This window comes from Eimeria acervulina, genomic scaffold, assembly GCF_000499425.1.
Source record: "Eimeria acervulina Houghton genomic scaffold, Eah_scaff36, whole genome shotgun sequence".
NCBI lineage: Eukaryota > Apicomplexa > Conoidasida > Eucoccidiorida > Eimeriidae > Eimeria > Eimeria acervulina.
Window position 1 is genome coordinate 1 of NW_013547358.1, and position 12,149 is coordinate 12,149.

The following is a 12,149-nucleotide window of genomic DNA, read 5'->3' on the forward strand; positions in this document are numbered from 1 at the left end:
TATATATATATGTATATATATATTATATATATGTATATATATATAGTGTGTATATATATACATATATATATATATATATATCGATTACTGAAGATATTTTGCTTTATATATATTTATTGGAGGGCATTGTGGATAGCAAAATTAACAAAATAATATTTTTGTCTATTAGAATAAATTTTAGCGAAGATATTTGCGTAATTCAGCGTAAATTTATATTTTATTCAAATTAATTATGCATGCTTCTTCCCCCCGATCTTTACACTTAAAGGTGTGTGTGCATGTGTGTGTATAATATATATAATTATATACAATTAAATATACATATATATACATATGACATATATATGTATTTATATACCTATAATGCAATTATAAATACGTTTATTTCTATATTTAAATTGAAGATATGCACAGAAGTCTCTAACTACCTCACTGTGTGCCATCTACAGAATCTTATCTTTTATTGTTTGCATATGACGGCTTGTCCTGCAGCTTTTCTTATTTTAATTCATTTTAAAGTGTTTATTGAGTATTGTGGTGCACTTCTATTTCAAAATGGTGTAAAAAAGCCGCAAAATAATCGGGAAAATCTCCTCCTGCCAGGGGGGCCCCCAAGGGGGCCCCCCAAGGGGCCCCCCTCCCTCCTCTTGGGCCTTTGCCGCTGAGTTTTGTGGGGTGAGGGGCCTGGGTAGGGCATACTATATGATTTTTTCTTCTTTTTTTCTGTGTATAGTAATTAAATTAATTTTATTGTATCTTTATATCATTTGCCTCCGGCGGTTGCTGGGGGAGAGCCGAAGGAAGGGGCCTTCTTCTTTTTTTGTTTGTCTTCGCCTTCGTTTTGCATCTCAGCAAGCTTCATTTGCTTGTCTACATTTACTTGAGCCCTCCTTCTTCTTCTTTATTTTTTTAACTCTCCGACATAGAGCCGGAGGGGGCCCCCAGAGGGCCCCCCTAGGGTTGCGGTTATATCTGTTGGGGGGTAGTTGTTATTATTATTGTATTTGTATTTAATTCTTTTTTCTTATTGTATATGTTTAGGTGTATAATATAGTGTTTATTAGTGTGTATAACAATGGCGGTTTTGTCTTTGTGTGCAGCTTACGTTTTATTTTTTTCGTCTTTGTTTGCTTTCGCTGGCTTTGTCTTCTATAGTGCTAAACAGGTGTCTCTTAGGGGTTTACTGTCTCCAGGGTCTTGGTTTCTAAGTGCCCCTGAGTCTGTCGGTTGGGGGGCCCTGGGGCTGTCTCTTTATGCTTCTTTTATGGGGAATTGGGTGTTATATCTTCCTCCTTTAGTAGGGGCTTTGTATGGATGGCCGGGCATAGGGGGTTACGCTCTCAGCAGCTGTCTCCCTTATTTGCTGCTGCTGCTGCTGTCTCCTCGAGTGTGCAGCGGCTCTGGGTCCTTCTGCAGCTGCGACTTCTTAGGGGATCGCTTTGGCTGTCTAGCACGGGGTGTCTCCTCAGCTGTCTCCGTTTGCATGATGTTTTTAAATCTCTGTTCGGAGTTAACAAGTGTGGGGCTGTCTATGTCTGCGCTCTCTGATGATAATTTTTCACTCCCTTGTGCTGTCTTCTTTGTTTGTTTGGTTCCTCTGCTGTATGTGGGGTTAGGGGGCGTGCGCTGTAGTATTATAAGCGATGTCTTTCAGGCTGTTGTAATAGTGCTGTTGTTTATTCCTCTGACGGTGTATTTAGTGTGTTTCGCTGGGGTGTCTGTCTCCGAGGAGACAGTTGGAGCTGCGGAGACACCTGAGATGGCTTCAGCTGTCGTTGCAGGGGCTGTCTTAGTGCTGTCTATTTGGCCTGTCTTTCTATTAGATCAAGGCATATGGCAGCGGCTGCTTGCAAGCAAATCTTCTAGGGAGATGCAGCTGGGGTTGCTGCTAGCAGCAGGCCTAGCGGGGGCCTCTGTGCTGCTGTTTGCTGCTGCAGGGCGAGCCTGTCTCTCTCCAAGTGAAGCGCAGCAAGGAAGATCTCTCTTTGCTTTTGCTGCAGCACATCTTCCTCAACCTTGGGTGGCTGTTCTGTGCGTACTTGCGGTTGCATGCGTTGTCTCTAGTGTAGATACCTATCAAGTAGCGGCGGTGTCTGTTATTGGCAGGGAGTTAGAGAGACATAAAAACTCCTTTAACTGGGCCCGGCTAATGATGCTTCTTCTTAATGTTCTTGCTGTTGCGCTTGCTATTTATCAAGTGCCTCTAATGAAGCTCTTTATGTGTGCAAACTTCCTCTGCGCAATTCTATCGGGGCCTTTTCTGCTGTCTGTACACCCCAAGACCACCTCTTGGGGCTTTCTTGGGGGGCTCCTTACAGCAGCGGTGGGGTTGTTGTTATGCGGCCTTGCAGCAGCAAAAGCTGCACATACACCCTTTTCTTTCTCTTTCTTTGTGCCTGAAGATATCTCTACTCTCCCTTATCTCTTCGCATTCCTCGTCGCTCCCCTTGCAGGGGCAGCAGGCACTGCTATTATAAGTTTACTGGATAGACACCTCAACAAACGCTCTTCCGAAGCAGCAACAGCAGCAGAAGCAGCAGCAGCAGCAGCAACAGCAAGCGATACAACAGTCTCCTTCACCCCACTTGCTACGAAGTCGCAACCCTCATCAGAGGGAATATCAAGCAAGGAGTTTTCAGAGCAAGACAAACAACGCAGCAGCAGGAGCGGTAACAACAACAACGGTGGGAGCAACAGCAGCAACGAAAACAACAACAGCAACAGCAGCAGCTGCCAGGCCTTTCACCCCTTCAACATCGAGCAGCAAGCCGCCGGAGTGGAGAATATGGCGTGAAGTGTTTGGGGCTTCTATCACCCCTGCATGCATGCATGCATGCTCTGGGCTAGAATGGCTCTAGAGGTTTCTGTAGTTCGGGGCAAAGGAGACTGTCTCCTCCCTATACACCTGGCTGTGTCTCCTAAGAAGCTGCATGCACAGCCAGTGAGCGTTTTGTGCTTGTCTCTTTGCGTATCTGCAGCTGCTGCATGCAGTGGCAAAAACAATCTCTGTCTGCGTTTTTTATGGGCTTTCTTCTAGACCCATGCACATACACCCCAACTCGCCGCTTGGCGGCTAACGGGCCCCCGTGCGTGCGCCCGAGGCGCAGAAGCCTTTGGCTTCTAGAAACAGCTGCATGCATGCAAATAGGCCTGCATGCAGGGGCTCTGCTGTACAGACACCTCAACTTCTTACGAAACTATTTATCAGCCTCCCCCCATTGCGTAGTAGTACAAAGAAACACCCCCATCCCTGCATGCTTGCATGCATGCATGCATGCATTCAGGGGAACGCATGCATGCAGGGGAACGCATGCATGCAGGGGAACGCATGCATGCAAACATGCATGCATGCTTGCATGCACCCCTTATGGCTGTTTGTTGATGGGGGGATAAGTTGAACATAAAAGGCCTCCGCGCTCCCAGTATTTATGGGTGCGGATGCGAAGGAGAAGGGCAGCGACCTTCAATTAGGTGTACACAGTTGGGGTGTATAGGCAGCTACTGCAACAGAAGAGGCTCCTAACGAAGGAAGCGACTTCTTATTATTCCCTCATCGCAGCCCCAGGCGCTTCCCCAATTTGTGGAGGCTGTACAGCACCTGCAACGAAAGACAGCAACGCACTGCATGCACAGACCCCCATGTAAACATACAACCCTGCATGCGCGCATGCATGCATGCATGCATGCAAACAGCTGCATGCATGCACGTGATCAGCTGTACAGACACCTCATCTTCTTGCAAACCGAACAATCAACGTCCGCCCGCCCTATGATCCGAAAAAACACCCCCACCGCTGCATGCATGCGTGCAAGCAGGCATGCATGCATGCAAGCCCCAAAAACACCCCCAGAGTGTCTTACCGAGGCTCCAAGGCCCGCGGATACGGCGTTCTTGAGGCTGCACTTAAGTGTGGGGCCGAACATCAACTGCTGCAGGCCCCGCTGCAGGGCACTTGGGGGCGGGGGCTTCACATGGGGGCCCCCTGTTTTGTTGAGGGCCACTGGGGGCCCCCCCGAAACCCCACAGAAGAAACCTGAGGAGCTCCTAAGCGGACGGTGAAAGACTGCATGCAAACAAATACCCAGAGGCAGCAGCAGCCTGGAGCTGGGGCTTTTGCTGCATGCTGCAACAAGAAGAGCAAACAGTCCAGGGTTTAGGGTTTAGGGTTTGCTCTTACCAGCTTCTGCCCTCTGACGGACAGACAGAGGAAGCGGATCATACAGAGCCGCGAGAGCTGCAGGTGACCTGTCTTGCTGCGCAGGAGAACCCAAGCCCTAAACCCTAAACCCTAAACCCTAAGCCGTAAACCCTAAACCCTAAACCGTAGCCTTTCACGAGTCTCATGTATCAAGGGTTTACCCGGATGCGAATGCGGCGGAGTTCAACATCTATAGGCGAGGCTTTGTCTCTTATATCTGTGGGGCCCCCTCCCTCTACATGCGCGGGGTTTACGAGCCTTTGCAACAGAGGGGGCCCCCCCAAAGCCCCAAGGGGCCCCCCAGTACCCAGGGGGCCCCCCCCTTCCACCTCCAAGTGTACGGAGGAGATCTCCGATAAGAGCGGGAGGTAAATAGAGCACAAAGAGGGCCCCTGTCCATTGACCTAAAGGCCACGCAATCAACGCAACCAAAACAAGACGCCTTCACAAATATACACCAAGGGGGCCCCTTACGGCGCACTCACGAAACTCTCACGGGGCCTCTCAGGGGGCCCTGAAAGGGCCCTAGGGGAACGCTGAAGTGTCCCTTAACAAGCCCCTTGGGGGGCCCTTAACGGGCCCTTGGGGAGCCCGTACGAGGCCCTGAGGGGGGCCCTTATAGGGCCTTTGGGGGACCCTTAGAGGGCCCTGAGGGGACCCTTAGGGGGCCCTGATAAACCTAAACCCTTAGGAGACCTTGAAGGGGCCCTGATTGGTTGGGCCCTGATTAGGCCCTGTGGAGTCTCTTATCGGTCTCTTGGGGGTGTTCGAGGTGTCTCTTAAGGGGACAGTTGCTGATGGCGTGTTCATTAGTTGCGGTGTCTGGTCACCTACAATGGCTTGCACTTTGTTTGGGTCCTCAGCAAAGGGGACTCTGAAGTCTCCTGTACATCCACCCAAACACGCAACAAACAAACAAGCAAACAGGCTAATAGAAGTCTCCTTAGGCGAATTACTGTCTCCTTTAACGGCCCCTACAGTCTCCTAATGCCTTCTATACTCTATTAAGACCCATCGGCATCTAAAAAGAGAGACGCTGATGGGCCCCAGATGATGATGATAGGGCCCCTGAAGCTCTCTGTTAGGGCCCCTGAGGGTCTCTGTTAGGGCCCCTGAGGGTCTCTGCTAGGGCCCCTGAAGGAGTAGGGACAGGTAAAGGCTGGGGTGGAGACAGGCGTGGTGCTGTCTCTGCTCACCTTTATAAGAAAGGGAGACTATCTCCTTAAGGAGACACTCGAGGCTAACTCCATCAGGCAGCAGCAGCAGCGCCAGACGCAGCTGCAGCAAGCAACAAAACCACCCGAACCCTAGACCCTAAACCCTCAACCCTAAACCCTAGTCGCTCGGCTTTTGAGTCCCCAGCTACAACAAAACATGAAGCATTGGAGACGGAGAAATAGCGGGAGGAGACAGACACAGAGACAACACCAAAGAGATCGCGCAAATAAGCTTGCAAGAGACATCCCAGACACCCCAGCAACAGCAGCAGGCACAACAGCAGAGGCAGCAACAGAGCCAGCAACATATATATATATATATATATATATATATAGGCAGAGGAATACGCCAACAGCAAAGGAGACAGCAAAAGAGACAGAAAAGGAGACAAAGTAAAGGAGACAGAGAGACGGAGACACCCCACATACTGCGTTGCGTCTGTTGGTATTTAAGGCCGCTTCGAACTCTTCTCTTCGCCTGCTGTCTCCGCACCAGTTGATAGAAACCTGCACAGACACCCTATATATATATATATAGCTATATAGATATATCTAGTATGATATATAAACATAAAGACATAGCTTTCATTCGCATATGCATGTCTGCATAAACCTAATTTATGTGCACAAGAATCCATACAAATGGAGCTGCCTGTACACCCGAATAGGCACGGAGACACTTGAATGTGTGCGGAGACAGCCGAACATGCGCGTTGTCTGTCCCCGTGCTTTTTAGCTGCTGTTGCTGCTGGGGGGCCCCAGTGGAGGGGCCCCCAACAGCAGCAGCAACGAAGGGAGGGGGCCCCCTCTCCCTCACCGGCTTCTGCATGCGCCCAGCAAAGTAAATATGAGTCCACTTATTTAAATCTTCAAAGACAGACTCCGTGGGGGCGACGCCGTACTTGCAGAGCTAAACAGAAACGCAAGTGCAGCAGCAGCAGCAGCAGCAGCAGATTAGGCAGCTGCTGCGGATGCGCCTGCTGCATCTGCAGCAGCAAACGCAGAACCGCAGCAGCAGATGCAGCAGCTACCGCAGAACTGCAGCAGCACATGCAGCAGCAGCAGCAGCAGCAGCAACCCCAATGCCACGCACTGCGGCAGCGCGAAGACACCCGCGCCGAAAACACCACAAGCAGTAGCAGCAGGAACAGCAGCAACTGCAGCAGTAGCGCATGCATGCGGACCTTGGGGCTGTCAAGACCCGTGGGGACCCTGCAATTAAAGAGGATATGTACGCCGGAGGCCTTCGTAAGCAACAAAGCGGCTTCTGCTGCTGTTTGGAGACCCCCCAGAAGCGAAGCAAACTCAAAGACAGAAGAATAGTGATGAAGGTTTGCTTTTAAGTTGTCCCTATGCCACTGCAGCAGCTGCTGCTGCGGCACGAGCAGCAGCAGATCTCCCATAGGAGACCCTCCCCTGGAGGAGCTGGTGTCCCCTCCTTGCCTTGAGGGGGCCCCTATGGGGCCCCCTGGCTGCTGCTGCTGCTGTGAGGGGCCCCCATCTGGCCGCACGGGGGGCCCTGGAGAAGGGGGCCCCTGAGGGGCCCCCGTCCGTTGAAGCTGAGGGAAGAAGCTGGAGCCGTAGCAAATACAACACTCTACAGGAGGCACATTTAAATTGAAGGGGATGCAGGGGCTTTGCTTTGTTGCTTGACCTTCTTTGGGGGGCCCCCCGTTGCTGCTTGCAGGAGCCATGGGGGGCCCCCCCGAAGGTTCAGTTCCCGCTGGGGGGGCCCCCTATGGTTGTTGTTAGAATCCTCCCACGCAACAGAAGAAGAGTGGCGGGCCCCTGCGACCCTCTAGACACTGAGGGGGCCCCCCTATGGCGAGGCCCCCCCTGGGTCCTGGGGGGCCCCCTGGGCTCTGCAGGAGGATGCGTTGGGGGGGCCCCCTGGCCTGGGGGGCCCCCCAGCGATGCGCAGGTTCGGGCGGGGAGGGGGGCCCCCAAGGATCTGCTGCTTGTTATTGGTGCTGCTACATAAAAAAGTAGTTTTAAATGCTTAAAACAATAAAGAAGGGGCCCCTACTCCCTATACACTGCACTGAAGGAACAGCCATCTCAGGCGGGGGGCCCCCCGCGGCTGCTAAGGGGTCTCAGTGTCTGTCTTTGTTTGTACTGTATTTGTAGACAAAAATATTAATAAGAAAGTGAGATAAAGGCATTCTTAAGTGTTTATTTAAATGCACACGATAGAGATAACGCATTGGGCTTCAAGTGGCCTTGTTTGCTGCTATCGCTGCTGCTGCTGCTGCTGCTGCTGCTGTTGCTGCTGCTGCTGTCGGGCCTGAGGTTTTCTGTCTCCAATAAGTGCCTGTCTGTCTGTTTTTCTCTATGCTTTCTTCTGTCTCCTGTCTCTGCTGAGTTGTTTTATTGTATTAAACAGTTTCCGTCTTATTAATTAGAGAGTGCTTCTGAAGCTGCTTGCGCTTGCGCTGCTGTCTGTCTATACACCGCAGCAGACAAACCGTTGCTGCTGCTGCTGCTGCTGGCGAGTTGCGGCCTTCGGCGAGCTGTCTCTCTCCTTCGCAGGCAGTTAAACCCCTGCGTCTCCTCTCATCACTTTGTGTCTCCTCCGCACATCATCTGTCCCTTCTTCAGACCCTGTTTTTAATTCCTTTAAGCGCAGCAACCCCCGAGACGGCAGCAGCAGCAGCAGCAGCAGCAGCCGAGCAGAAACAGCTGCAGCAGCAGTACCAGCAACAGCGGGGACAGCAGCTGATCTTGCTGCATCTGTCTCCATTGTGCTGCAGAGCCGCACTCCATAGAGCGTCGAGGGTGTATGTTTGCTTGTCTGTCTCCTCTGATTGTATGTAGAGGCACCAGCTGTCTCCCTTTTTAAAGACATCGGAACTTTAAAGCATTTAAAGCCAGCAGCACCACCACCAACAGCAACAGCAGCAGCAGCAGCAGCAGCAATTAGCAGCAGAAGATGGGGATCGTCTCCACTGAATCTGTACCCGAGGCCCTCCTCTCTGTTGCAGAGAAGGCCCTCAACTCGCAGCCCCTCTTCTTGGGGCTTTCGGTGCCTCAGCTTACTCGCATAGCTCGCGAGCTGTACGTACACCTCAAAAACAACGGCAAAGACACTCTGGCGCAGCAGGCTAAAGTCCTTTTGGAGCCGGAGGCCATCGCTAAGGCCCTGCAGCAGCTGCAGCAGCAGCAACAGCAGCAACCACAGCAGCAGCAGCAGCAACAACAACAACAGCAACAGCAACAGCAGCACCACCATCATGCAGGGCCGTGCTCCGTCACCTCCTGCCCCTGTTGCATGCACAGAGCTGCGCTGTTGGGGCCCCAAGCGGCGCCCCTGCAGCCGCAGATTGTCCCCGTGCTGCTGCCGCAGCAGCAGCCCCATTGCACACTCCAGCTGCCTTTGCAGCTGCAGCACCAGCCAAGCATGCCCTCCCAGCAGCAACATGAAGGGCACGCGCAACCCCACCCGCCACAGCCGCAGCAGCAGCAGCAACAGCAGCAACCAGAGCAGCAGCAACAGCAGCAGCAACAGGAGGTGCAGCAGACGTCTCGAAAGGCCTGCATTGCTCGGCTGTTGTTTGCCCTGATAGCAGCAAAGTTGGCGCGTGAGGGTATGCAGCACTTGCAGAAAATGAGCAGCAGCAGCAGCAGCAGCAGCAGCAGCAAGAGCAAGAGACAGGTGTATGTTGCTTCTGATTCCGATGGGTCTGGCATAGGCTCTGTCTCTGTGGAGGGTCTTGCTGCTGCTCTTGCCCCGGAGAGGGGTTTCTTTGCTGGGATATCGCAAGATTTGCTGCTGTCCCTGCAGCGAGTTGTTGCTGCTGCAGTGGATGGTGTCAATGCAGCAATGGGTGCAGCAGGGTACGCAGCATGGGGCTCCCAAAGGGGCTCAGTGGGGCCTCAGGGGGGGCCCCGCGGCGAGCTGGGGGGCCCCCCTAAAGAGCTTCCTCCTCTCTATAGCTCAAAGGCAGAGCAGGGCAAAGTAGAGTTAAGCGAGCATGAAGAATATGCCGATGAACTAGTTAAAAAGCTGCTGCAGATTAAAAATGCAAGGAGTCTGGCTTCTCTCAAGTTGCTGCCGCCTGTACACACCAACAAACAGCAGCAGCAGCAGCAGCAGCAGCAACAGCAGCAGCAGCAGAATCAGCAGCAAGGCCTGCAACAGAGGCAGCGAGACCTGCAACACAGCAAACAGACAAGGGGGGCAGACAACCAGCAGCAGCAGCAGCACAAACAGCAGCAGCAGCGGCGCGCTAGTGTAGCCCCGCAGCCAGAAGCGGACGAAAAGGCTCTCGATGAGGAGTTTAAAGTATGCCAGCACTTTAGGGTTTAGGGTTTAGGGTTTAGGGTTTGGGGTTTAGGGTTTGGGTGATAATAATAATAGCCCTGGGTGTCTTTGCTTGTTTTGCTGTTTTATTGTTTGTTCTTCTTCATGTTTGTACTTCATGCTGTACCCCATTTGCATGCATTGTCTCCTTTATTTTCTTGTCTCTCTCTCTAGTCTTATGGCTTGAGAGACACTTGGGGTGTCTCCTTCTTCCCCCTCCCTCTTGTGGGGTGTCTCCTTATCTCCTTTCCTTCTTGTGGGGTGTCTGTCTCCTCATCTGCTTCGAGGACAGTTGGTTGTCTTGTTGAGGCTTACGTAGGGCAACCTTTTATGTGTCCCTTGTGCTGCCTTGTGAGGTGTCTCCTAATATCTTTCCCTCTTGTGAGGTGTCTCCTTGTCTCCCCCCTTTGCGTTTTTTGAGGTGTCTCCGTGTCTCCTTCTCCTTCTTGATGGCCGGTCTCCTTGTCTTCTGTGAGGTGTCTCCTTGTCTCCTCGTCTCCTCTCTTTCTTGTGAGGTGTCTCCTTGTCTCCTTTTCGGGTGTCTGCTCAGGGTTACCTTCGCGCTGCTGAGCAGCACAAGGGCCCCAACCCCCTTTCTGTGGAGCAGCAGCTTGCCTTCTACGGTTTATATAAAAGGGCTACTGCAGGTCTCTGTCCCTCCAAGCAGCCTTCGCGCTTCAACATACGCGAATACAAGAAATGGGTATAAGCAGCACACCCCGCTCGAGATAGCTAGCTAGCTAGCCAGCTAGCTACTTAAACGGCAGACAGCGAGCCAGCTACCTAATGGAGCACGCAGCCAGCTAACCAGCTAGCTAAGGAGGCAGACAGGTAGCTAGCTAGCTGAAGAGGCAGCCAGCTAGCTAACTAGCTCAAGGGACAGTTAGCGAGCCAACTAGAAAAGGAGACAGCTGTTGAGCTAGCTTCCTGAAGAGGCACATAGCTAGCTACCAAGATAGACGGGTAGCTAACAAGCCAACGTCCTCCCTCCCTGCCTACCTCCACTATATTCCCTAGACAAATACGCATCTGGCTAGCTAGCGAAGGGTGTAGCTATCTACGTAGCTGGCTAGCTAGCTAGCTAGCTGGGGAGACAGCTGCGTAGCAGGCTGTAAGATGCTTAGTGGCCCATGGGGTCTAAGGAGTCTCCACAGAAAAGATTTGTTTTGGTTTAGCAATAAGGGAGTAGAGGGGGAGACAGCAGCTCGTACAGGAAGTGCCGGAGACAGCTGTCCCTTTATCCTCCGCCCTTGGGGTGTACGTACACCGCAAGCCGACTGTCTCCACTGACACAGGGGACTGATGCTGCTGCGTGCGAGGGGTGTGCAGGAGGCCTGGAGGGCCTGCAATTCGTTGTCTGCATTGGAGGCTAAGAAAGAATACGTAAGGCGAGCACGCGAGCTTAAGAAGCTGCATGCGAGGCTCTAGGTTGATGTGCACATACACCCGACATCGGCGATAGGAGACAGTCCCGAAGCCAGAGTCCCTTGGCTGGAGACTGCTGTACTGTACAGACGCTGCTGCTGCGCTGCAGCAGAAGACAGAAGCAAACGCAAACACAATATATGCGAGGGTAGGCCCTCCATTAGAGACAGTCTCCTTGCTGGCTCCCTGTACACCGCATCAACGTACACAGCAAGGAGAGCCAGATAGCGTCTCTCTTTTCTTTGTTTTGTTTGTTTTCTAGAGCTCAACACATTGTGCTGGGCATATATATACATATATATATATATACGCAAATATATATTTATATATCTCCCCCGTCGGAGGCGAAGGCCTCTTCTTAGGGTGTACGTACACCTGACTGCTGGGTATTATTCTAGGCATTAGGAGTCCTGCTGTTGTTTGCATTTGTACATGTTCGCAACACCCTGATAAAAGAAGAGGCAACTACAAACGCAGAGAGGTGGGGTTGTTGTACAGGGGAGAAGGGACCTCAAGGGCCTTCTGTAGGCTGTCATATGGGGTCAGAGGAGACACACAAGGGCAATTCGCCCTTACAAAGAGGATATATATATATATATATATATATATATATAGATATATATATATTGTGTATAGGTCTCTACACGTATGCACGCGTATGCAGATATATGCATGTACTTTTTGAATTGGTCGGTTTATATATATATAATGTAAATTATATACATTAATACAAATATATATATATATATATATATATATATATATGTAGTACGTATATATAAATTCAGAGAGTTTCAACGAGAACAAGCAGAGGCAGACAAGGGGCCAAAGGGGTTTCAGGTGTAGGTACACCTCTACACACACCAGGCACAGTGATTGTAAATGCACCATAAGGTCTTGAGGAGACACACAAACACAGAGAGGAGACAATTCAGCAAGGGGGAGGATACGCAGAAGGTGTCTCCTTTTGTGTGTCTCCTCCCAACAGGTGTCTGCGTGTACATCCCG

The 12,149-nt window shown here is 51.5% G+C and overlaps 3 protein-coding genes across 3 annotated transcripts; 2 read left to right on the forward strand and 1 right to left on the reverse strand.

Annotated features, from left to right (window-relative positions):
* Positions 1-1,870: 1,870 nt before the first annotated feature.
* EAH_00007690 (sodium:solute symporter family domain-containing protein, putative) lies at positions 1,871-2,794 on the forward strand (the record flags this gene model as incomplete). Its single annotated transcript, XM_013392138.1, has 1 exon — positions 1,871-2,794. One exon carries the CDS (start codon positions 1,871-1,873, stop codon positions 2,792-2,794), a length of 924 nt encoding a protein of 307 aa, XP_013247592.1.
* Positions 2,795-3,550: 756 nt separating this feature from the next.
* EAH_00007700 (hypothetical protein, conserved) lies at positions 3,551-7,110 on the reverse strand (the record flags this gene model as incomplete). The annotated part of the gene is made up of 8 exons (XM_013392139.1): positions 3,551-3,598; positions 3,862-4,064; positions 4,179-4,254; positions 4,361-4,603; positions 4,896-5,083; positions 5,396-5,477; positions 6,319-6,402; positions 6,601-7,110. 8 exons carry the CDS (start codon positions 7,108-7,110, stop codon positions 3,551-3,553), a joined length of 1,434 nt encoding a protein of 477 aa, XP_013247593.1.
* Positions 7,111-8,345: 1,235 nt separating this feature from the next.
* EAH_00007710 (hypothetical protein, conserved) lies at positions 8,346-11,144 on the forward strand (the record flags this gene model as incomplete). The annotated part of the gene is made up of 3 exons (XM_013392140.1): positions 8,346-9,698; positions 10,267-10,419; positions 11,046-11,144. The coding sequence occupies 3 exons, from the start codon at positions 8,346-8,348 to the stop codon at positions 11,142-11,144; spliced, it is 1,605 nt and encodes a 534-aa protein (XP_013247594.1).
* Positions 11,145-12,149: the final 1,005 nt, after the last annotated feature.